The sequence below is a fragment of the Muntiacus reevesi genome, chromosome 1 (assembly GCF_963930625.1).
Source record: "Muntiacus reevesi chromosome 1, mMunRee1.1, whole genome shotgun sequence".
Taxonomy (NCBI): Eukaryota; Metazoa; Chordata; class Mammalia; order Artiodactyla; family Cervidae; genus Muntiacus; species Muntiacus reevesi.
The window spans coordinates 270999529-271021355 of NC_089249.1; the positions used below are offsets into that span (position 1 = coordinate 270999529).

At 41.9% G+C, this 21827-nt stretch overlaps 2 protein-coding genes across 12 annotated transcripts in view; one reads left to right on the top strand and one right to left on the bottom strand.

The window, feature by feature from the left end:
* SPATA9 (spermatogenesis associated 9) overlaps window positions 1-14032 on the bottom strand; it is a 57814-nt gene extending 43782 nt beyond the window's left edge. For 5 of the 11 annotated variants that reach the window (XR_010660854.1, XM_065917676.1, XM_065915340.1 and 2 more), the window contains exons 1-3: window positions 13899-14032; window positions 1613-1677; window positions 858-986 (exon numbers count right to left, since the gene is read on the bottom strand). The gene's annotated coding sequence lies outside the window, so the exon portion shown is untranslated. Of the gene's footprint in view, window positions 1-857; window positions 987-1612; window positions 1678-9948; window positions 10179-10983; window positions 11103-12872; window positions 12920-13778; window positions 13819-13898 lie in introns of those variants that run through there. The other 6 variants (XM_065916078.1, XM_065917054.1, XM_065916720.1 and 3 more) reach the window with 6 other exon arrangements.
* The window catches only part of RHOBTB3 (Rho related BTB domain containing 3), a 59343-nt gene continuing 51007 nt past the window's right edge, over window positions 13492-21827 (top strand). The window contains exons 1-3 of the mRNA XM_065914196.1: window positions 13492-13638; window positions 13817-14042; window positions 18875-19061. Of these exons, the coding sequence (XP_065770268.1) occupies window positions 13637-13638; window positions 13817-14042; window positions 18875-19061 (415 nt within the window). The 5' untranslated portion in view covers window positions 13492-13636. The remainder of the gene's footprint in view (window positions 13639-13816; window positions 14043-18874; window positions 19062-21827) is intronic.

Consider the following 21827-nt stretch of genomic DNA (forward strand, 5'->3'; position numbering starts at 1 on the left):
TTATTCACACGTGCTGAGAGTAAAGAACAGTAGAGAGGTAAACGGTGAAGACAGGAGAAGAAAGGGATGCAGAGAGAGAGCAGCTCCCTGCAGGGTCAAAAGGGGAAGCCCATCCAGCACCACCAGAGCAACTAGCCTTGAGTAAGATGAAACATATTTATTGCACTGGGACTGAAGGAAAAAGAAAAGGATGTATGTGGTTGCAAGTGAGTTTGTTAGCTTAGCAGTGGGAAGCTGAGACAGTTCCCCACCTGATGCTTCCTTCTTCTCCCTGATGAGGTGGTGGGCAGTGAGAAGGCTTGGACCACTTTGGAAAACAACAGCATCAACTACGTTTGTCAGGTGATACCAAATGCCCGATTGAAGAATGCAGACCATGAATTGGTAGCACCATTAATCTGCAAAGTTTTGTGGTTTTCTATAGTAAAATTTAGCAACCCAGAGACAGCAACAGGAGAAAGAGAGAAGTGGGAGTTCAGTTTCTCTTGGATCTCAGAGAACAGAAATTCTTCAGGAGGATGGAGAAGTAATGGTTTGGTTCTCCTCCTCCACTCAGACTGGAATTCCAGAAGGTAAACCGAAAACTTTCAGTACAAAGCTAAGTACGGGCAAACCTAGATGATCGGGATAAGGTATAGTTGGGCCAGTAGTAAGGATATCAGGAAACGGGGCATGTTGGGTTAAACTGGCTATAATGTTTTTAAGAAGAATTTGCCTGAGAAATGCCCTTCTATTGAGTAGTGGGTGGTGATGGGGTCCAGACTGGCTCTAGAAGACTCCATGTCTTTAGGTCACTCCTTGATGTGAGAATCTAGAAGTAGAAAATACAGGTGCATTATACACAGTTGTCTGCATACCTGTTCAGCAGGTTATCAAGTTCCTCTGAAGCATTTGTTAAGAAGCATACTTAGAAGGTGCCTGTGAATGTGGTGCCTTGGAGAATTCCATGATTCTCAGGAGCTGACTCACTGGAAAAGACCTTGATGCTGGGAAAGATTGAAAGTAGGAGGAGAGGAGGGGGCCAGAGAATGAGATGGTTAGATGGCATCACCGACTCAGTGGACATGAAGTTGGGCAAACTCTGAGATGGTGAGGGGCAGGGCAGCCTGGTGTGCTGCACCCACGGGGTCACAAAGAGTTGGACACGACTGAACGACTGAACAACAACAAAATTGTGAATGCTACTGGATAATCTTCGCAGCTAATCCCATCATGCAGACAGCTATCAGCCCTTTGGGCTTCCCTGGTGGCTCAGAAGGTAAAGAATCTGCCTGCAATGCAGGAGACCTGAATTCAACCCCTGGGTCAGGAAGATCCCCTGGAGGAGGGCATGGCAACCCACTCCAGAATTCTTGCCTGGAGAATCCCATGGACAGAGGAGCCTGGCAGGCTACAGTCCATGGGGTCACAGAGTCAGACATGACTGAGCAACTAACACTTTTACTTTCAAAGGGCTGAACCTGTCAATCAGAAGATAAAACTTTAGGAAACTGATCAAGGCAAACATTCACTTACTGAAGTTTGCTCTGGAAAATAATGTCTCCATACACAATTTAATGCTGCCATGATTCTAATTAAAGTGTAAACTCCTTGGAATCAAAAGGTCCTGTACCTGAGGTGCTTTATAAATGTCTGTTGAACTGAGAAGGTAACGAAGGGCTTCCCATGTAGACTTACCTAAAGGGAAAAGAAAATGCTGGTCACACATCCTAGATTTCCAGGCCCGTTGAGAGTTAACCTTGTGATTATAAATGAATAAATATTTTACACACTGGCCTCTTGTGCATTGGGTTAGCACAGCCTTCAACCCTTGCGTATGATCAACTCTGGACATCCTGACAAAATAAAACTTCTGGGCTTGCAAAAACCAAGGAATGAGCCCTGGAAAATGTGACTCGACTGAGGCAATGTCATCCTGAGACCAGCTTGAGCAGCCCAGCTGGCCTCTCCCTGTGACATTTCTAGCATGGTGGTTTAGAATACTGACTCTATTTAAATCAATCTGTCCTCCTACAATAAAAAAATCTTTGAGATCATGGTGGAGTCGTTAGCAAAACATTGTTGTAATCATCATTAATGCAAGAGGACTGAGTAATTTATTAGAAATCACAGTGAGTTAATAAAAAGCACTGGCTGAAATATGCCTCCTAATTCTAGAGTCCAGCCCGGGAAGTTACGAATTGTGTACAGTTTGTGACTGTTCATGGGTAGCGACCTAGTAACAGACTGTTCCATTTCAAGGCTACAGCTAGTGAGTACTAAAACACGTGTAATGAAACAAAACAAAACTCTGCTTTTCTGTCTGTTTTGTATTTTTTATATTATGTGATACTTCACTGCTTCTTGCATTATGCCAGGGTTGCACATTTCTGAGTGTCTCATTCTTTTTGTTCATAGAGCCATCGACCTTTCTCACAATTCTGAAGAGTTCAACATAATGACCCATAAAAACAAGATCTTTTCCAATGTGGTAAACATTCCAATTACAAATACTGATTATTCTTTTGTTTCTGTTGACCCACAAAAATATAGTTTCTTAACTAATCAGTTCAAAAAAATTGAACTGCTTTCTAGATTTCACTAGAGTTTTCTTGCCCCTCAGAATTCCATAAATTCTCTTTAAGATTTCATAAATTCTCTTAAAGTCATAAGGTAAAAGGCCAATCCTTTCATTTTACCTGGTGCCAAGTAATTTAACTATTACCTTTATATTAAATCAACAACGATATACTATGGTTTAAGGACACCGTTTGAGAAGACAAAAAAAAAAGCTTATGGTGGGCAATTTATGCCGTTACCTGAGTGGCACGTGAGGCATTGGGAATGTTAGGGCTTTACTCCACCTCTTATTTCGGGGATATTCAGTGGAAAATTTGAGAGGCTCTGCTTGCCACTGGGATTCATCCAGAACTGACCTTGCTTTTAGCTTCCCCGATTTATCACTTCACAGAGGAAGGTCTGAATGCCATTTAATGTAGATTGAATTGCCTGGCCTCACTCTAGTCCTAACTGGGAAGGAGCTTATAACACTAGAACATCTTGAGGAAGCACGTGAAACAAGCCCCTTCATTAGCAGAAACTGTATTTGCCCTGTAGGAGTTGGGCACTTATTGGTTGAAAAGGGGGTTGGATCTGGCTACAGCGGGGGTGGGGTGCGGGCCAAACTGGTACTACAGCTGGAGAGACGATAATAATCGCACAAGTCCAGACGTTTTACTTTAAAGGTCAGAGGAGACAATACCCATCGATAATAATCCTCCAGTCCCAGATTTAGACTTTTTAAATGGAAAGGGCTCTAAAAAACGAGTGTGGAGAGCAATGCTAGTAAAAATGTGTCCACAGGGATCTCAGGAAAAAGTGACAGAAGCAGGACAAAAAGGAGGAGAAAACAACATCGTTCAGATAAGCTGAATGATCTGTTATAATGCCAAAAGGACTATTCCCCAAGAATACAAGTTGGTGACTAAATAGTTAATGGTATCAGTAGGACTTGCCTCAGAAAAAAAATCACTAAGAAAATTTCAATAGTTGTTCACCGTAAAAAGTGTTTAACTGCAGACAGGGTCACAGACGCCAAAGTGGAAAGTAAAAAGCAAGTTTCTAGAGAAATAAGGATCAGCAGTACTGCATGAAGGTAGCAGTCATGTTAAGCAGGTTGTGATAGCTGTTGAATGAAATAGGAGAACACGGGAAAGCATGCTTGTGAAATGCTCCCATCAGGACGATGCCTAGTGGATGGCCTTGGCAGGGATGCTCGTACCTGAACAGGTCAAATAAAAGGCGTATAAGAGATGGGGAAGGCTTAGGGGTTTACCACTGGAAACTGCGTGACTTCTATTACAGTTAAAACTGGAAACAGATGATAGGAATATTGAAAACAGTCTATTTTTTTTTTAATATATTTCAGTTTTGCAAAAAGGAGGGCTAGCAACAAAATATTATACCATTCAAATTTAATATCCTATATTTCTGTAGGTCTACACATGGAAAACTTCACAAGATATTATGCATAAATAAATTACACAATTAGTATGCTTGATTGTGATATTTACATATATTTTTTTCCAGGGCCAAATAACAGCAGGCATAGTAAAGGCCAAAAACCCAGGTTTCTTTGAAGTTCAAACCTTTGAAAAGTGCTGGTAACAAAGAGGCAATCCTGATTCCAAGGAATATATGTTCTGGCATTTTTAAAGCAACATTTTAACTGAAAAACAGAACAATTGTTTGAAAAACATGATTGGGCACAATTACACAGGTGAATAGATATGTTCAAACAAACACACAAATGAACATCTTAGACCTTTTCTGAAAGAGCTTAGAGTAGTTGGCTCCGTACATGGTACGGATTCTCACTTCAGCTTCTCCAAACAGAATGAATGATGTTGCAGCCGTGTAGTTTAGAAGAGATCCACAAATTTAGAAGAAGACTGCTGACTGCTTCTCTGAGAAGAGTTACCCAGGTAATAAAAAGAGGAACATCAACTCTTCTCAAGACTGAGTGTATGGTTACTGACTCTGCTACCTGACTTTGCTTGCATTACTTATGTGAAGTACTGCAAGCTCTGGTGGTTTAAAAAAAAAGAAAAAGAAAAAGCTAATCTTGAATTCTGTGATTTTTGTGTAAATTTGCAAACGTTTATCTTTCATTAGATTAGTTAGCACAATACAAATACATTTTCCACTGGGCTGATTTCTAGGCAAGTGGCTCTGCGGTTTATCTGTGTTACCTTCTCCTACCTCCCCCTTCCTTTCTCTCTCACAGCCGCCCTTGCAGCAGCAGCTACCTCAGCGTCCGGTTCTGCTTCCTGGCAGACCAGGACTCCACTGTGATATCCTAAGCTTCCCCTCTAAGACACAGCCTCAGACGCCAGACCAGTAGTCTCCAAAGTTTTTGACTGCGCACCCACCCTATCGTAAGAATTTTGAGTACATCCCTAGTATCTTTATAAATGACAAGCATGTCACTGTTAATATATCATGACCACAGTAAAACACACTGAAATAGAAAATTTTCAATAGATAATGATGAAGTAAATCACATAAAAAAATCTTTTTAATGTATTACTAATAATACAAAATATACTTTTCTCTAGAATGTTATTGCCAACAAACCTTTTATGGAGAATAACAATTGAATATGCTTCATGAAAAAACTAAGATCATGACATCTGTTCCCATCACTTGATGGCAGCTGGAAGGGGGAAAAGTGACAGGTTATATTTTCCTGGGCTCCAAAATCACTGCGGATAGTGACTGCAGCCATGAAATTAAAAGATGCTTGCTCCTTGGAAGGAAAGCCATGACAAACCTAGACAGCATATTAAAAAGCAGAGACATCACTTTGCCAATAAAGGGCAGGGAAGTCAAAGCTCTGGTTTTTCTAGTAGTCATGTATGGATGTGAGAGTTGGACCATAAAGAAAGCTGAACACTGCAGAATTGATGCTTTTGAACTGTGGTTTTGGAGAAGACTCTTGAGAGTCCTGTGGACTGCAAGGAGATCAAACCAGCCCATCCTAAAGGAAATCAACCCTGAATATTCATTGGAAGGACTGATACTGAAGCTCCAATATTCTGGTCATCTGATGCAAAGACCCGATACATTGGAAAAGACCCTGATGCTGGGAAAGATTGAAAGCAAAAGGAAAAGAGACCGACAGAGGATGAGATGGTTAGATAGCATCACTGACTCAATGGACAAGAATTTGAGCAAACTCTGGGAGTCAGAAGAGGACAGAGGAGCCTGGCGTGCTGCAGTCCATGAGGTCAATAACAGACACAACTTAGCGACTGAACAACATTATCTTTTAAATCTTGGTTCAACATTTTGTGATACAGCAACATAGATGTCTGCTTTTATGTTCAGTTTATTTAAAGGCTCTCTGAAAAGAGCTCAACAAGATACGGGAATTTAAATGGAAGGAGTGCTCCATTAGCTGGGTTGCTAAGTCATACTTATATACTCCAAGAGATAGTTAGTGAAGGACAGGGAAGCCTTGCGTGCTGTAGTTCATGGGGTCACAAAGAGTTGGACATGACTTAGCGATTGAACAACAACGCCAATTTATTTTTCAGTCTTATCATTTATTATGCAAAGATTTCGGTTAAATCTGATGGATACATTTCCATCTTACCTAATGTTATTCAAATGGTTTTAAAAAACATATAAGATGACCAGAGTTTTTATAGGTTACATGCATTTTCAATCACAAAACACATAGTGGGTGAGGGATTGCTAACTGGAGCTAGTTATCTAAGTTTGAATCACAGCTCCTGGATTCCCACTATTTTACTTGAGAGGCAAGTAAATTAGCCTCTCTAAGCTACAATTTTCTCTCCTGTAAATTAGGATAGTAATAGAACCTACTTGATATGGTTATTTAAAAATTTAAAAAGTCAATATTTATAAAGCACTTAATATATCTGGCATATGACGTGACGTGTGTGTACTTAGTCATGTCCAACTCTTTGCAACCCAATGGACTGCAGCCCACCAGGCTCCTCTGTCCATGGAATTTTTCAGGCAAGAATAACTGGAGTCGGTTGCCATTTCCTCCTCCAGGGGATCTTGCCTACCCAGGGATCGAACCCACATCTCCTGTGTCTTCTGCATTGGCAGGCGAATCTTTTGCCACTGAGCCACTGGGGAAGCCCCCCTGTCTGGCATATCCTAAGTGTTACTTAAGCATATTAAGAAATACAGGGAGAATTCTCATGACCTGCTGCTGCTGCTAAGTCACTTCAGTCGTGTCCGACTCTGTGCAACCCCATAGACGGCAGCCCACCAGGCTCCCCCATCCCTGGGATTCTCCAGGCAAGAACACTGGAGTGGGTTGCCATTTCCTTCTCCAACGCATGAAAGTGAAAAGTGAAAGTGAAGTCACTCAGTCGTGTCCAAGTCCTGGCGACCCCATAGACTGCAGCCCACCAGGCTCCTCCGTCCATGGGAGTGTAATACTTAAAACCACTTTTAAAACCAGTTGGGCACTATCTACCAAAATTAGACATACACTTACCCTGTGATCTAGCATATCCACCAAGATACTATATTTTAAAACAAGAGTAGTCTTTGGTGGCTTTGCTTGACAGTTCAGTTCAGTTTAGTCGCTCAGTCGTGTCTGACTCTTTGCAGCCCCACAAACTGCGGCACGCCAGGCTTCCCTGTCCATCACCACCTTCCGGAGTTTGCTCAAACTCATGCCATCTAACCATCTCATCCTCTGCCATCCCCTTCTCCTCCTGCCTTCAATCTTTCCCAGCACCAGGGTCTTTTCCAAGGAGTCAGTTCTTCGCATCAGGCTTTGATTGGAATAGGTCAAAACTAGAAATAACCCGTTCGTGCATCTAAAATGGAATGGATAGGTAAATAGTAATTTATATATCCACTGGATGCTATTCAGCAATAAAAAGGAATAATAGGGACAGACCACAGCTACAACAACATAAATAAATCTTACAAATGAAAATGAGCACAAGAACCAAGACACAAAAAAGTATATATATATATATAGAGAGAGAGAGTGTATAGAGTGTATAGAATATATAGAGTGTATGGAATATATAGAGTGTATAGAGTATATAGAGTGTATATATAAGACTCAACTTATATAAAATTCATAGACAAGAAAAAACAGAATATCAGCTTAGGAATGCACATATAGATAGTAAAACTGTAAGGAAAAATAAACAAATAGTCATCACAAAAATCAGGCTCACGATTCTAAGAAAAAGAACTGTAACTGAATAGGGGCAGCTGTGAGTGGGGGTCAGTGTGTGTGTACACCCTTGCGAGTGCTGACAACGCTCCGTTTTCTGGACCGGGGGATTGCTTAGGAATGCTTACTTTATAATTATTTATTAACCACATGCATCGGTATTATGCACTTTTCTGTGTGTGTTATATTTCACAGTGAAGAAGTATTTTTAAAAACTGCTATACAAGTTTTGTTTTCACAAAATTAACCTTAGTTTCTGGCTCCAGCTTCTTTGCTGGGAAAACTGCTTATGAGAAATACCTCAAATGAATTCCATGTGGTTGCTCTCACTGTAAGCTTGGAATCCTTCCTTCCTTTAAACATTCTTTTTTTTTAAAGTCTAAGTAACTCATTCACTTACAGAAGTTGTGCATAAAATAAAGTTCATTTCTTTAAAGTCAATTGTTGAAAATCACATCGTAAGTTGTATTAGAGAAAGAGTATCTTCTCTACTGTAGCCTTCCTTTAGTGGCTCACAGAATTGTCATTTTAAAATGTATTTCATTACTGAAACACAACCTAGTAAATACCACACTGAAACAGAATCTATTCAACACCATAACATGAGACATATTGAAAACATCTGTTCTTTTTGTTTAACACTATAGTAAACTTCCCACATTGCGTAACATGCCCCAATACTTGTGTCTTTCGGTCTTTAGCAATGTTTTATATTCATATTCTCAAGGTATTTGCTATCAAAGGAATGCAGTATTTTTTCCCCTATTTGTGTTCCATGTGTTGCTGGGAATAACACTTATCTTCACAAGAAGAAAACTATTTTCCCAGTGGTATGTTGCTTTTTGACTTTTTATTTTTAAGGAAGCTCAGAAAAGACTTCATAGGATTTAGAATTGGTGAATTTTCTTTAAAGTATTGCTTGAATCGTTCATTCCTTAAACATTTTAGAAATATCATTGAGCTTTATCCTCAAGTTTGAATGTCCAGTTTTTAAGTGATTAGCTAATTGTGATAGGGTTTCCCTGTTGGCTCAGCTGGCAAAGAATCCACCTGCAATGCAGGAGACCCCAATGGATTCCTGGGTCAGGAAGATCCGCTGGAGAAGGAATAGGCTACCCACTCCAGTATTCTTGGGCTTCCCTGGTGGATCAGGCAGTAAAGAATCCTACAACGGGGAGACCTGGGTTCGATCCTTGGGTTGGGAAGCTCTCCTGAGAAGGGAATGGCTACCCACTCCAGTATTCTGGCCTGGAAAATTCCACGGACAGAGGACCCCATGGCTACAGTCCATGGGGTCGCAAAGAGTCAGACATGACTGGGTGACTTTCACTTTTACTCAGAACATTATCTATTAACTGTAATGCATCCTCCAGGTGAAGATGCTAGCCAAAGTAACTGTAAACCCATACCTAAAACAGTTTTTTAAAATTCACTTTTAATTGGAGAATAATTCCTCTATAGTGCAGTGTTGGCTTCTGCTGCACCATGTGAATCAGCAAACACATGCCCCCTCGCTCCAACCCACCCCGCAGGCTGTCAGAGCACCGGCCGCGCTCCCTGTGATAAACAGCAGCTCCACTGCCTGTCTATTTCACACGGGATAGCGCATCTATGTCAAGGCGACTCTCTCAGTTCGTCTTACCCTCTTCTTCCTCTGCTGTGTCCACAAGTCCATTCTCTAAGTCTGTTAAAACAGTGTTTAACGATTATTGCCAACCGAATGTCAATCTGATTAGTCATTAGTTTTTCACCTTGCAGTGTGACTCCCAAAGAGTGCCCGAAATGTCAGCTCAGTCCGTTGTGTTTGCCTGTTCTTGCATTATTAACATTGTCTCCATTGATCCATGCTGTAATGGTTTACTTAAATATCATCTATAAATCCATTTCGTCAGATACAGAAACTGCAACATGTGGCAATATGTTACCTATACATATGTATATCTAGGGCTGATTCATATTGATGTTTGGCAGAAACCAACACAGTTCTGTAAAGCATTTATCCTTCAACTAAAAAACAATCTTAAAAAAGTGAGGAGAGAGTCCTCCCCCTCTCACTGTGTGCCGTGGTGCTCCCACCCTCTCCCCGGAACACCCTGAATGCCTGCCCACCTCGGGATCAAATCGGGGTGCCACCACCAATCCTGATTAAATATCAGCAGTGCTTAATTTCTTTCCTTTTTTGGGGGGGGAGAGAGTAAAAAATAAATGTCTGAAGATAAAAATTCAAATACCTTTCCTGGAATTTCAGGGGTCGATGTCGGCTCCCCACTTTGGAGATGCATCTTACATTCATATGCGGTTATATTTTATCTCAGGAAAAGAACATCTATCTGAATGAATATGAAATGATGGTATGCCAGCCAGGAAACAAAAACATACTGTTAAGGCTGTAGATCGTTCCTTGTGTGTTATGCAGTGACCTTGAGGTTGGAGGACATAAGATAATCCAATTTGTTACACCCTGGGAAAAGTGAAAACAAACAAACCCTTAATGCTACTAATGAGGGAAACTACAAATATATAAAACAAATAAAAAATGTACATCAAAGAGAAATGATTATTTAAAAGGTAGTCTTTCAGATAGTTATGAAAAAAAATCTTTAAGATATCAGGAAATGGACTATCAGTGATATTGTGTGCCTAGCTCCTGTAATAATTGACCCAAAAATGTCTGGTTTAATTCAATAAAGGTCTGTTTTCTCACTCCTATCAGTATAGTGCATGCGGTGAGGAGGCTCTGCTGTAACTAATCATTCAGAGACTCAGGTTGCTTCCAAGCTGCAGATCAAACACATTCAAACACATGGCTTCAAGGTTGACCTGGCTTCATCTGGTTGGTAGATGGCCAGATGAAAAAAAATGGAGATGGTACACTTCTTAACTGCTCAGGAGGGATCATATTCCTTCCACTAGTGAGAACTAATCTCATGGCCCTATCTACAAGCAAAAACTCTGGGAAATGTCCTTTATCTATGGGGCCTGGAAGAGAAAATGGGTTTGGTGAGCATCCAGCTAGTCTTTGTCAAATAAACAGAGTTGGTCTAGAGATTCCAAGGTTAAAACTTGAGTATCACCAAGTCTGACTTTGGAAATCTCTTGGGAAGCCTCTACCACTCTCACTTCTGCCTGCTGTAATGAAGGCGTCAGAAGACCAGCACTAATTTTAGCTCTTGCTGTTCCCTGAATAAGCCATGATCATCCGCATCTCTCCATCTTTGCATGTGATTTGCAAATTAGGTCTGTCCGTTGTTTCCAGTATTTCTTACCTCCCCTTCCTGCCAAGTTAGCAGGCCTCTCCTCCTCTTCTAAGACCTAAGACTGTGCTTACTTCCTCCATGCACTTCTCTCTGATGACATAGAAGGCACAGATCTCTTCTTAATGTTCACTGAACTTTATCCTTGTCCTTTGTTCCCACCTCTATTACTGAATGCATAAGCCTGCATGATAGTTTTTAAGAAACAAGTACATTTTCAAAAGGATCAGATGCATCAATATTCACAACATAGTGACCATTAATAATAGATTTAGCTTCTCAAGGATAAGGACTGGGTCTTATGTGTCTTAATATCTCCCGTGTGTACCAGTGCTGGCCCGGCTTGCATACTCAATAACTGAGGAAAAACTGAATGCTGTCTGCCACTTCCCAGCAACTTCCCAGCTTCCCAACCCTTCCTGCCACTTTCCAGCAACTCTTAACTCTCTTTCTGTCTCGCAGTAAAATGCATTAAACACAACATTGACCATCACCACCATTTAAAAATGCACAGTACTATGCACCTTGTTTGCAACAGTTCTTTTCACATTTTCATCTTACAAAACAGAAACTCTATACTCACTGAACTCCAAATTTTCCTCTCCCAGAAGCCCCCTTAAAACCAGCATTCTGCTTTCTAAGAGTCTGACTACCTGAGATATCTCATGTAAGTGGAATAATGCAGTCTTTGTCTTTCTATGACTAGCTTATTGCCCTCAAGATTCATTCATGTTGTAACATGTGACAGGATTTCCCTCTTTTCTTAGACAGAATATTTCTTTCTATGTATATACCACATTTTCCATATCCATTCAACCATTCCAGTGTCTTTGTTTTTGACTTGGGGTTACTGGTGGTGATTGATGACCCATGAGAAAAGGTGATCTTGTACTATTTCGGGGAGCTTCTAGAGACTAAAAGAGAAACTATACTGGGTGCAAAGGGAAATAAGATTTTTAAACATCGGTGACTTACATAAAGAATGCCCCCCATTATACCCTATCTGAGCACGAAAAACTATTAAACTCCTTTCAGCTGAGCAGCCGGGGCCCACAATAAAAAGCTGCTCACATTCCAAACGCCTCTCACCCTGGGGTTTTTTCACTGACCTACTCAGCACCGCCTGTTTCATAGCCTCAAAACAGCTCTGTTGAGAAAAGAAACGGCAACATTTTAAAGTAGGGCAAAATAAATAAAGGGATAAACAAGAACTCTTTCAACACGGAGCACTTGCAAGAATGTTCATGTTTATGGAGAGGCAGAGCCCCAGAGTAAACTCTAGCTCCTCTTCGACTCCAGTGGATTCCAGTGTTCACTTGCATCGAGGCGGTTTGAGGCCCTTCGGGGACATTCACAGCCTTTAGTTCAGGGCGTTATCATGAAAGAATCTAAAGTATCCTTGCATTAGCATGATCGTTATTTTTTCAGCTGGTCTGAGGAGCTATTATTAACCATGTAGCCATAACGCGTACCGAAAACCTCCCCACGTAAGCTCGCATTTGATCTGTAAACACGTTAAGCAACCTCACGCGTAACGACTTCCTACAGTCATCACAATCAGAACCTCAACACTTAACAAAACAACAAAAATCCTCCGGCTTTTGGTCAAAAAAGATGCCAAATATAGCTTGAAGGAGTAAATAATCCTCCCGAGAAGCGACGTTCGCGAATTAATTGGTGCGTGAACAAAGAACCCTTTCTGCACCACGATGAATGTTGCCTTTCTTTTTTTTCTCCCAAGTATGATTGTAGAAAACAGCTGTACTACATGCTGACAAATGACCAAGCGGCAGACTTGGTAAAAACACTTTTGGTCAAGGCCAAGAAGAGGGGGGAGAAAAAAAAAAAAAAAATTGGGCTGCTGGAGCAGCCAGGGGGCTGGATTCCCTGGCTTCCCTTACCTTTTTTTCTTTTTTTTTCCCCGAGTCTTTAGGGAGCAGGGGCCGCAACCGCCCCATCACCACCCCCCGCCCCTTTCCCCGGCTCGGCTCCGGTTACAGCCTTTCGAGTTGAGCAAACTTGCTGCAGGCGGATTGGTGACCGGGAGCTCTCGGGCCGGGGCGTCGTATTTATTAATTTATATTCCGCGGCGCCCCGCGCTGGCCGTTCCTTTGTATCCGGCCCGCCGCCGCCGCCGCCGCCCGGGCTCCGGGGGGAGCCTCAGCGGGGAGCGAGGCCCCCGCGTCCGCCCGAGGACACCCCCCTCTCCAAGGCCGGCACGTGCGGCTGCCGCCCGGCCCGCAGAGGGGGGCGGAGGCCCGGCTTCTCCCCCACCCGCCGCCGAGCCAGAAGCAGCAGGCGCGGCGGCGGGCCGCCCGGCCGGGGGAGCGCGGCGCCCGGCGAGTCTCCGCGGCGGCGGCGGCGGCGGCGGCCCGGGAGCGGGAGCGGCGGGTCCCCCCCGCCCCGGGATGCGCCCCGGCACTTCCTGACTGGCTGGCGGCGCGCGCGCGGCCCCCGGAGCTCGCTCGCCCGCCCGCTCTGCGTCGGCCGCGCGGCGCTGGAGGCGCGCGAGGAGGGGCAGCCGCGGCCCGGGATGAGCTGAGTGCTGGGGGGCGCGCGTGGTGGTGGTGGGAGGGCGGAACCCACGCCGCCGCCTGGCCCCCCGGAGGCCGCGAGGAGCCGAGCTTTCTCCGCGTCGCCGCCCGGCCCCGGGGGACTGGAGACCATGTACGTACGCGTCGCGGGCCCGCTCAGGTCTCCAGCCCCGGCGCGTGCCGTGCGCCCCACCCCGGGCCCGGGGGGCTCTCGCGCGCCCGTGCGCGCCGCGCGCTGCCCCCCGCGCCCACGAAGGCGCGCCCCGCGCTCACCACGCGCCTCTTCTCCCCCCCGGTCTCGGCCGCCTTAGGTCCATTCACATCGTGGCGCTGGGGAACGAGGGGGACGCGTTCCACCAGGACAGCCGGCCGTCGGGGCTCATCCGCGCCTACCTGGGGAGAAGCCCGCTGGTCTCCGGGGACGAGAGCAGCTTGTTGCTGAGCGCGAGCGGCGCGGCCGCGCGGCCCGTCTTCACCGAGTATCAGGCCAGCGCGTTCGGGAACGTCAAGCTGGTGGTCCACGACTGTCCCGTCTGGGTAAGGGGGCTGACGGAGCTTCCTTTCCTTTCTCCCCCCCCCACCCCCCACTTTCATGAATGTCAACGTCCAGGTCACCTGGGGAGAGTTTTCTGTTTTTAAAAAACATTTTGGGGAAAGTCTTTGATCCTTCGTTTCAGGGGGCAGGGGCCAGCCTAATCAAAGAACACCCTTAGAAGGCAAAAAAAAAAAAAAAAAAGCCCCAGTGAGGATGTGAAGCACTTAGGCGTGCGTTTCACGATTGTGGGTTGTCTCTTGGTTAAGACAGCTGACCCTTAAATGTTCCAACCCCAAGGGACAGGGGTCACTAAGTTTCACCAGCAGAGAGCAGTGTGTGTGTGTGTGTGTGTTGTTTTTTTTTTTTTTTTCTATGCTTACCCTGTGTGGGTGATATAGTAATATGAGTGTTCTAAAAATAAAGATCTGTGAAAGTTCGACAGAGCCAAGATACATTTCACTGGGGGCCAGCTCAGAAATAGGACCCCCTGGAAAGGAGGGGGAAAATTAGAGACTGAGAATTAATTTTAAACGACTCGTTTATAGCACTTTGAAAAAAAATTTTAATTAGTTTTTAATTTTAATAGTGCAGATGTTCTTGATATATTTAGCCATTTCTTTTTTATGACCCCTAAATCAGAGATATTGGTGATACTATCTTGGGACTTGAAAAAAGCTTTAAAATTTGCGATGATTAGAAGAAATTGTAATGAAGTTAAAATGCTAGTCTAATACTGGAGTGATAAAATAAGAAAGAAATCTATACCCTGATGGTATATAAATGTTTTTGAGTACACAGTAGCATCAAGAATGTTTTCATGTAACCTTATTTCAAAGTTTCTGAGTCTTTACTAGTATAGAATCTACATTGCAGCTAAGTGTTATATTTTGTAACAAGAAAGTTTAAGATCTAAAAAGAATACAAGTTATCTTTATGTGAGATATACATTTAAACCACAGTTTAAGAAAACTGAATTGGGGACTATAAGCTACTGATACACCTTTCCAAAGAAATGTATAAAATGTCTGTAAAAACATTCCTTATGCGAATTTCCATATTGCAGAAAGAAAAGATCACTTGCCCAAATAAATTTTCAGCTAAAAAGTAAATTTATGTTAGTAGACTAAAATAAATGAAAAACAGGCTTTTTCAGTCTAACAGGGAGGCTATTAAACTCCTAATTACGACATTGATGATACTGATCATAAGCATGGGCAGAGAACTGGCTGGAGTCCATGCAAGCAAATGAAACCCTTCTTCCCCTTTGATCATTTCATTGTGAAAAATCTTACAGTCTAAAAACTTACTGGGTCTACACTCAGTTGAACAAATATTGAGTGAATAGAGTAAATAAATGTAGGGGAAATAAAATAAGCTGAATTAGGATGTTAGGATAACCTTTCCTGTTTTTTGTTTTTGTTTTTTGAGCAGTTAAATCCTGTTGATGTTATTATTAATAATTTGACAAAAAGCAGTACTTGTGATCCCATGGATTGTAGTAAATGAAATCTTCCAAATCAGTTAAAATTAACCTTTGTCGTCTAGATTTTTGATTATTATGTTTTATTATTCTAATCACCTTTGTTTGGTTAGACTCTGGCCCTTTTTAAGGCGTTGAGTTTGTATGTAGCCAGGCACAGTTTTCTGGGTTATAATGGTCTTTAGGCATCGTAGAATATGTTTGTAGAGCTACTCTTTATAAGATGCTTTTCTTCTCTAGGTGGTAAGTAAAAGCCCATTGGAGGTATGATAGTTGATTGCATTCATCAGCTAGTATTTGACATGTACTGAATCAGAATATTAAACACAGCAAAGCAGATAGAGCACAAGTTTTGCTATCAAAAGGACCTGGTTTCAGATCCTCACCTTGGTACTTAGTGGCTGTGTTCCTGAGTAGAGTCACTCATCTTTTGTCCTTATTTTCCCTGTGTGTAAAATAAACATAATAATCACCCCTCCACCGCCCCCCCACCCAACCCGGAGCTATGCCAAAGAGTAAATGAGAGAATAGTGTAAAGTTCTTAACATCCAGACTGGCATGTAGTAAATACTTAATAAGTGGTAGCTATGATAATAATAAAGTATCACAACTTTAATAGCCATGTATTGCTTACACTAAGCAAAAGTAAAGTTTTCCTACGTATCATTGGAGATTTACACACAAATACACAGAGGCAGCCTGTTAGTCCTTAGCATTAATAGATGCTGTGTTGCAGCCCCACAACCAAGTAGAATGAAATTGTTGTTTCACTGTAAAAATTCAGATTCTTTTTAAAAGATGAGTTCCATTCCCCAAATGTGGCTCCAAGCCTCGTGTTGCATAACTACCCTGAGGAAATCCTGGAACTGATTTATTTATGTTAGTAGACTAAGAGAATTTGATTGCCTTCGTATTTCTAGAAATCAGTGGGACATTTTCTCTTTGAGATAATTTGAAGAAATGTGGCGTTGTTTCCTTGGAGTTAGAATGAAATAGTTGTTCTCCTCTTTCCTAGTTTTCTTCTGTAGGTCTGCTGCGCTACTCTGGATCTTTGCCATTTATACTTGGCACTTTAAATAAATGAGCTTCAAATTCATTTTATGTAGCTTATTATTAATAATATGTCTCTCAAGTCCATATTTGAAAAAAATTTTATTATTTCATTTCTAGATCTTTTCCTGTTTACCAAGAATATTCCATAAAAAGCAATGAGGTAATACATGCACACATTTCTTGTGCAGGGTTTGAAGCTCTGATTTGTATTAAAAAATAAAATTTGTTATAGTCTTTATATCCTCAATACCACAGAGTTTATGAAGCCAAAACCCATTTCCTCATAATATTTTCCCTTAAATGTCTCCTTTTTCCTTCTGCACCTCTCCAGCATTCTGGAATTTGGAACCGTTTGGAATGCAAAGAGCAGTTACTTTTGATTTGTTTTCTCAGAGTTAAGTGGCTGCTTGATTTTGCTCCCACTTCTTTCGTTTGTTCATCCCGCTCATCTGACTTTGTCCTCTTTCTTTACTGTACTTACATACCCTGTTGTACTTACACACTTTGAGCTTGAATACTATACCAGATACAGCTGGAACTGAAGGGGTTTTGTGGTTTGGGATTTGGAAATTAGCATAGAGACCTGCTGGGAAGCTTTCACATTTTCTTGATCTGTGTCCCATTCCACTTCTCCCTCTTCTGACATCCTCCACGATGTTCAAGGTTTTGCCTTTGCTGTTTGTAGCCCCACAGTTGGCCTCTTCTTCTGTTTTGTTTTAAAATCTTCCTCTAAAAGTGCTGTGTCCGTCCCACTTTGAGTAAGGTATTCATATCTAAAAATCCTGTCATTCGTGTTACTCAGAGTATACTTTTGGAAATGGGCAGGTTGTGAGGGTGTAGGGAATTGGCAGAGGCTTGGCCAGGGCATGGGGGTGTACTGGTTAGAAGAAACTCTGCTAAAGGGCATTGTCGTGACCCTTCTCCAGAATTTTCTAGCAGAACAAAAGCTCTGTCGCAATTGATTGAAACACTGTTTTGAGCACTCATACTTCTAAGTGCAAACTTTCATAGGCCAACAGTTTTTTGGACTTGTGAGCCACATCTAGCTATTTTCTTAATCTAGCTTTATTACATCCTAAGAATACATACCAAAGGCCACAGGAAAGGACAAATAATGATTAATAGTTAACCAGAATGGAAGAAGGAGGCCACTTATGCATATTTAGCAGTGGTTTTAAGGTACATACAAGTATTTTTCTTATACCCTGTTCATGCAGTAACTTTGAAAAATTATTTTTAAAATATCAGAGTGCAAAGTTTTATCCTTAAAAACTTTATAAATTACTTTTGACCTTAATTCTAAATGTAAGTATTATTAATGTTCATGCTCCGTCCCTCCGTCTTTGGGACCCCATGGTCTGAAGCCCACCAGGCTCTGTCCATCAGATTTCCCAGACAAGAATACTGGAGCAAGTTGCCATTTCCTCCCCAAGGAATCTTGCCAACCCAGGAATCAAACTGATGTCTCCTGTGTTGGCTGGCAGACTTTTAACCACTGTGCCACCTGGGAAGCCTAAATATTATTAACTGTAGTCCAGAATAAAGATTTCAAAACTGGAAAGGTTTAACCTGAATTTTTAATTGATAGGAGGAAAATACATGAATTGCAAGTATATTCCTTACCATGTTAACATCTTAAAATACATACCATCTTTTAAGAAAGCATAACCTCTCCCTGCCCCATTCTCCTCCCTTAAACCACTATATATATGTAGAACGGTCCAAAGAATGGATTAAGTCAAAAGATATATATGAAATTTGCATATATATAAAAAATAGATGGAGCTCCACGGCATTCACAGTAATTATAATCCAAAACACTGAAAAATCCTGCACTAACTGGGTCACAGGAAATCCTCTGAAGCTTCCCTATTCACACTGATGCGCTTGTATCTAAAATGCACAGTGTTACATTTTTGAAACTATAGGTGATAAAGCTATGGCATAATTTTAAAACAGAGTGCTTATTTTTGAGTCCAGGTGTTGAAAGAGATTTCGTATTTCATCAGAGTCTCGGGGATCCTCTAGGTTCTGTTTTACCACTACATAGCTCTCCAGGCTAAATGAATATAAAAAAAATTTGAAGAGTTGATTGACTTCAAACATTTTAAATTTCTTGTAGTTGCTTTTTAAAAGATAAATTTTTATCTGTCTTTCATTTTTGTTCTTTTTGTTGATAATTTTTTTAATGAATTCAAAAATTAAAATGTAGCAAAAAAATTAAACTAATATATTACAGTTTATTTCATGATGAATTTGAAGATAGGCAGACTAAAGATTGCTCTTTACATTTTGGTTTAGGACATTTTTGACAGTGATTGGTATACCTCTCGAAATCTGATTGGAGGTGCGGACATCATTGTGATCAAATACAATGTAAACGACAAGTTTTCATTCCATGAAGTGAAGGATAATTATATTCCAGTGATAAAAAGAGCATTAAATTCAGTTCCAGTAATCATCGCTGCTGTTGGTACAAGACAAAATGGTAAGTAGTTTTCTTTTATATGAGAGTGCAGGTACCATGATAGTTTTGAAAAGCATTAAGTTTATTGACGATTGGTAATATTTTTTTTTGAAAGCAAAATGATTGGGTTCAAATTGCCAGCTGTCATCTCTTCATCATTGGCTATGATTATGAGACGTCAAACACAAGTATCACAAACTACTGTGATTCTCATGGGTACAAGGTTTTCTTTTAAACTGTTCTTCTACAGAAGTGAGTATCAGTATCAGTTCAGTCGCTCAGCCCTGTCCGACTCTGTGACCCCATGGACTGCAGCACGCCAGGCCTCCCTGTCCATCACCAACTCCTGGAGTTTACCCAGACTCATGTCCATCGAGTCAGTGATACCATCCAACCATCTCATCCTCTGTCATCCCCTTCTCCTCCTGCCCCCAGTCCCTCCCAGCATCAGGGTCTTTTCCAATGAGTCAGCTCTTCACATCAGGTGGCCAAAGTATTGGAGTTTCAGCTTCAGCATCAGTCCTTCCAATGAACACTCAGGACTGATCTCCTTTAAGGTGAACTGGTTAGATCTCCTTGCAGTCCAAGGGACCCTCAAGAGTCTTCTCCAACACCACAGTTCAAAAGCATCAATTCTTCTGCACTCAGCTTTCTTTATAGTCCAACTCTCACCACGATACATGACTACTGGAAAAACCATAGCCTTGACTAGACAGACCATTGTTGGCAAAGTAATGTCTCTGCTTTTTCATATGCTGTCTAGGTTGGTCATAGCTTTTCTTCCAAGGAGCAAGTGTCTTTTAATTTCATGGCTGCAGTCACCATCTACAGTGACTTTGGAGCCCCAAAAAATAAAGTCAGTCACTGTTTCCCCTGTTTCCCCATATACTTGCTGTGAAGTGATGGGACTAGATGACATGATCTTAGTTTTCTGAAGTGAAGGAAGTCAGTCATTGTGTTCTTTTTGATATGGGAGAGTTATTGGGCTGACGCTGAGCCCTGGAAAACTGTTTTTGACAATCTAAGGGACTATCAGTTGGGAAAGATAAATTGTCCCCATAAGGATGTGGGGTTGAGAGCTGAGTTCTTAGGTAGGTGTGCAGTGAATGAGTTGAATGCATTGACAGCCCCACCTCGAGAGTATCTTGACTCCACAGCTGGTGGGTGGTTTTGGTTCGGTCAGTTTCAGTAGTTGCTGCTCTGCATAGTGTTGTCAGATTATCTCAGGATCAACTCAGAATTCTCTTTGAATTGATGGTGTTTTCTAGCTTGTAAGGATTATTTCCTCAGTAAAACTGTCTTTAAAATTCTGTTTTTATTCGTTTTTTCCTTCCTTTTTATTGAAGTATAGCAAAATAAAGGACATTAGACTTCACTAATTTTAGAGCACAGTTCAATGTATTTTTACATGTGTGTGCCTCTATGCAGCCATCTCCTACAGATCAAGATATATAGAACTTCTCCTCATTCCAGAAGCCTCTTATGCCCCTACCCACTTAATAACAACCCTCCCCAGAGGTAGCTGTTATTCTGACTTCTAACATCATAAGTTAGTTTTCTGTTCCTGACCCTCATACAAATGGAATTATACAATATGCAGTGTCTTATGTTTGACTGATTTCAGTTAGTGTGATACTTTTGAGATTCATGCATGCAAAACTTATCTGTAATTTTTTCCTTTTATTGCTGTGTCTTGTCCCATTGTATGAGTACACCAGGGTTTATCTCTGCATTCTTTTGATGATGCTTAGGTAGATTTCTAGCAGGATTTTGGGGTCACACGGGAGATGTTTGTTTAGCATTAGTAGATGTGAATAAAGCAGGTTTGACCCTTCTTTGACCCCATGTCCCCTCTACTTCCCTAACTTTCTTTTTATTGCTGGTCACGGTTCTTAAACGAGTCATCCACACTTCCTGAGTCTGCTTCCTGACTTCCCATTCATTCTTGAGTCCACTATAGTCTGACTTGACTTTTGCAATGACACTGGGTTTGTTTTCACTCAGGGCTGCCAATTACATGCCTGTCGCCCAATTTAATTGGCGTTTTAATAACAATCTTCCCTTTGAAGTTATTCAAACACACCTCTCTCTCCACTCAGCAAAAGCTGCTTTTTCTTTTCCTGGTTGCTGTAATTCTCTGTCTTATTTCCTGGCTCCCTGAGCCTCCCTCGCACACATGCACCAGTCAGTACATCCTGTAGCTGTTGCCCGGGGTCCCATCCTTTTTCTTCACCTCTTCCTGCTGTTTCCTCTGACCTGAACCTGCTAATCTGTTGTCCTCACTTCCCCTGCAGCGACCTGGTGATTACCCAGTCTCTTTTTCTGGCTCCAGTCTCTCTCCTGACCCATGTCTCCACAAATACCTTCCTCTTTCTCCTGAGTTCCCCAGTCTTTTTTTTTTTAATTTATTTTTTTAATTGGAGGATAATTGCTTTACAGAATTTTTCTGTTCCCTGTCAAACCTCAGCATGAATCAGCCATAGGGATACATATATCCCCTCCCTTTTGAACCTCCCTTCCCTCTCCCTCCCCACCCCACGCCTCTAGGTTGATACAGAGTCTCTGTTTGAGTTTCCTGAGCCAGAGAGCAACTTCCCCTTGGCTGTCTATTTTACATACAGTAGTGTAAGTTCCCATGTTACTCTTTCCATACATCTCACCCTCTCCTCCCCTCTCCCCATGTCCATAAATCTGTCCTCTATGTCTGTTTCTCCATTGTTGCCCTGTAAGTAAATTCTTCAGTACCATTTTTCTAGATTCCATATAAATGTGTTAGAATGCGGTATT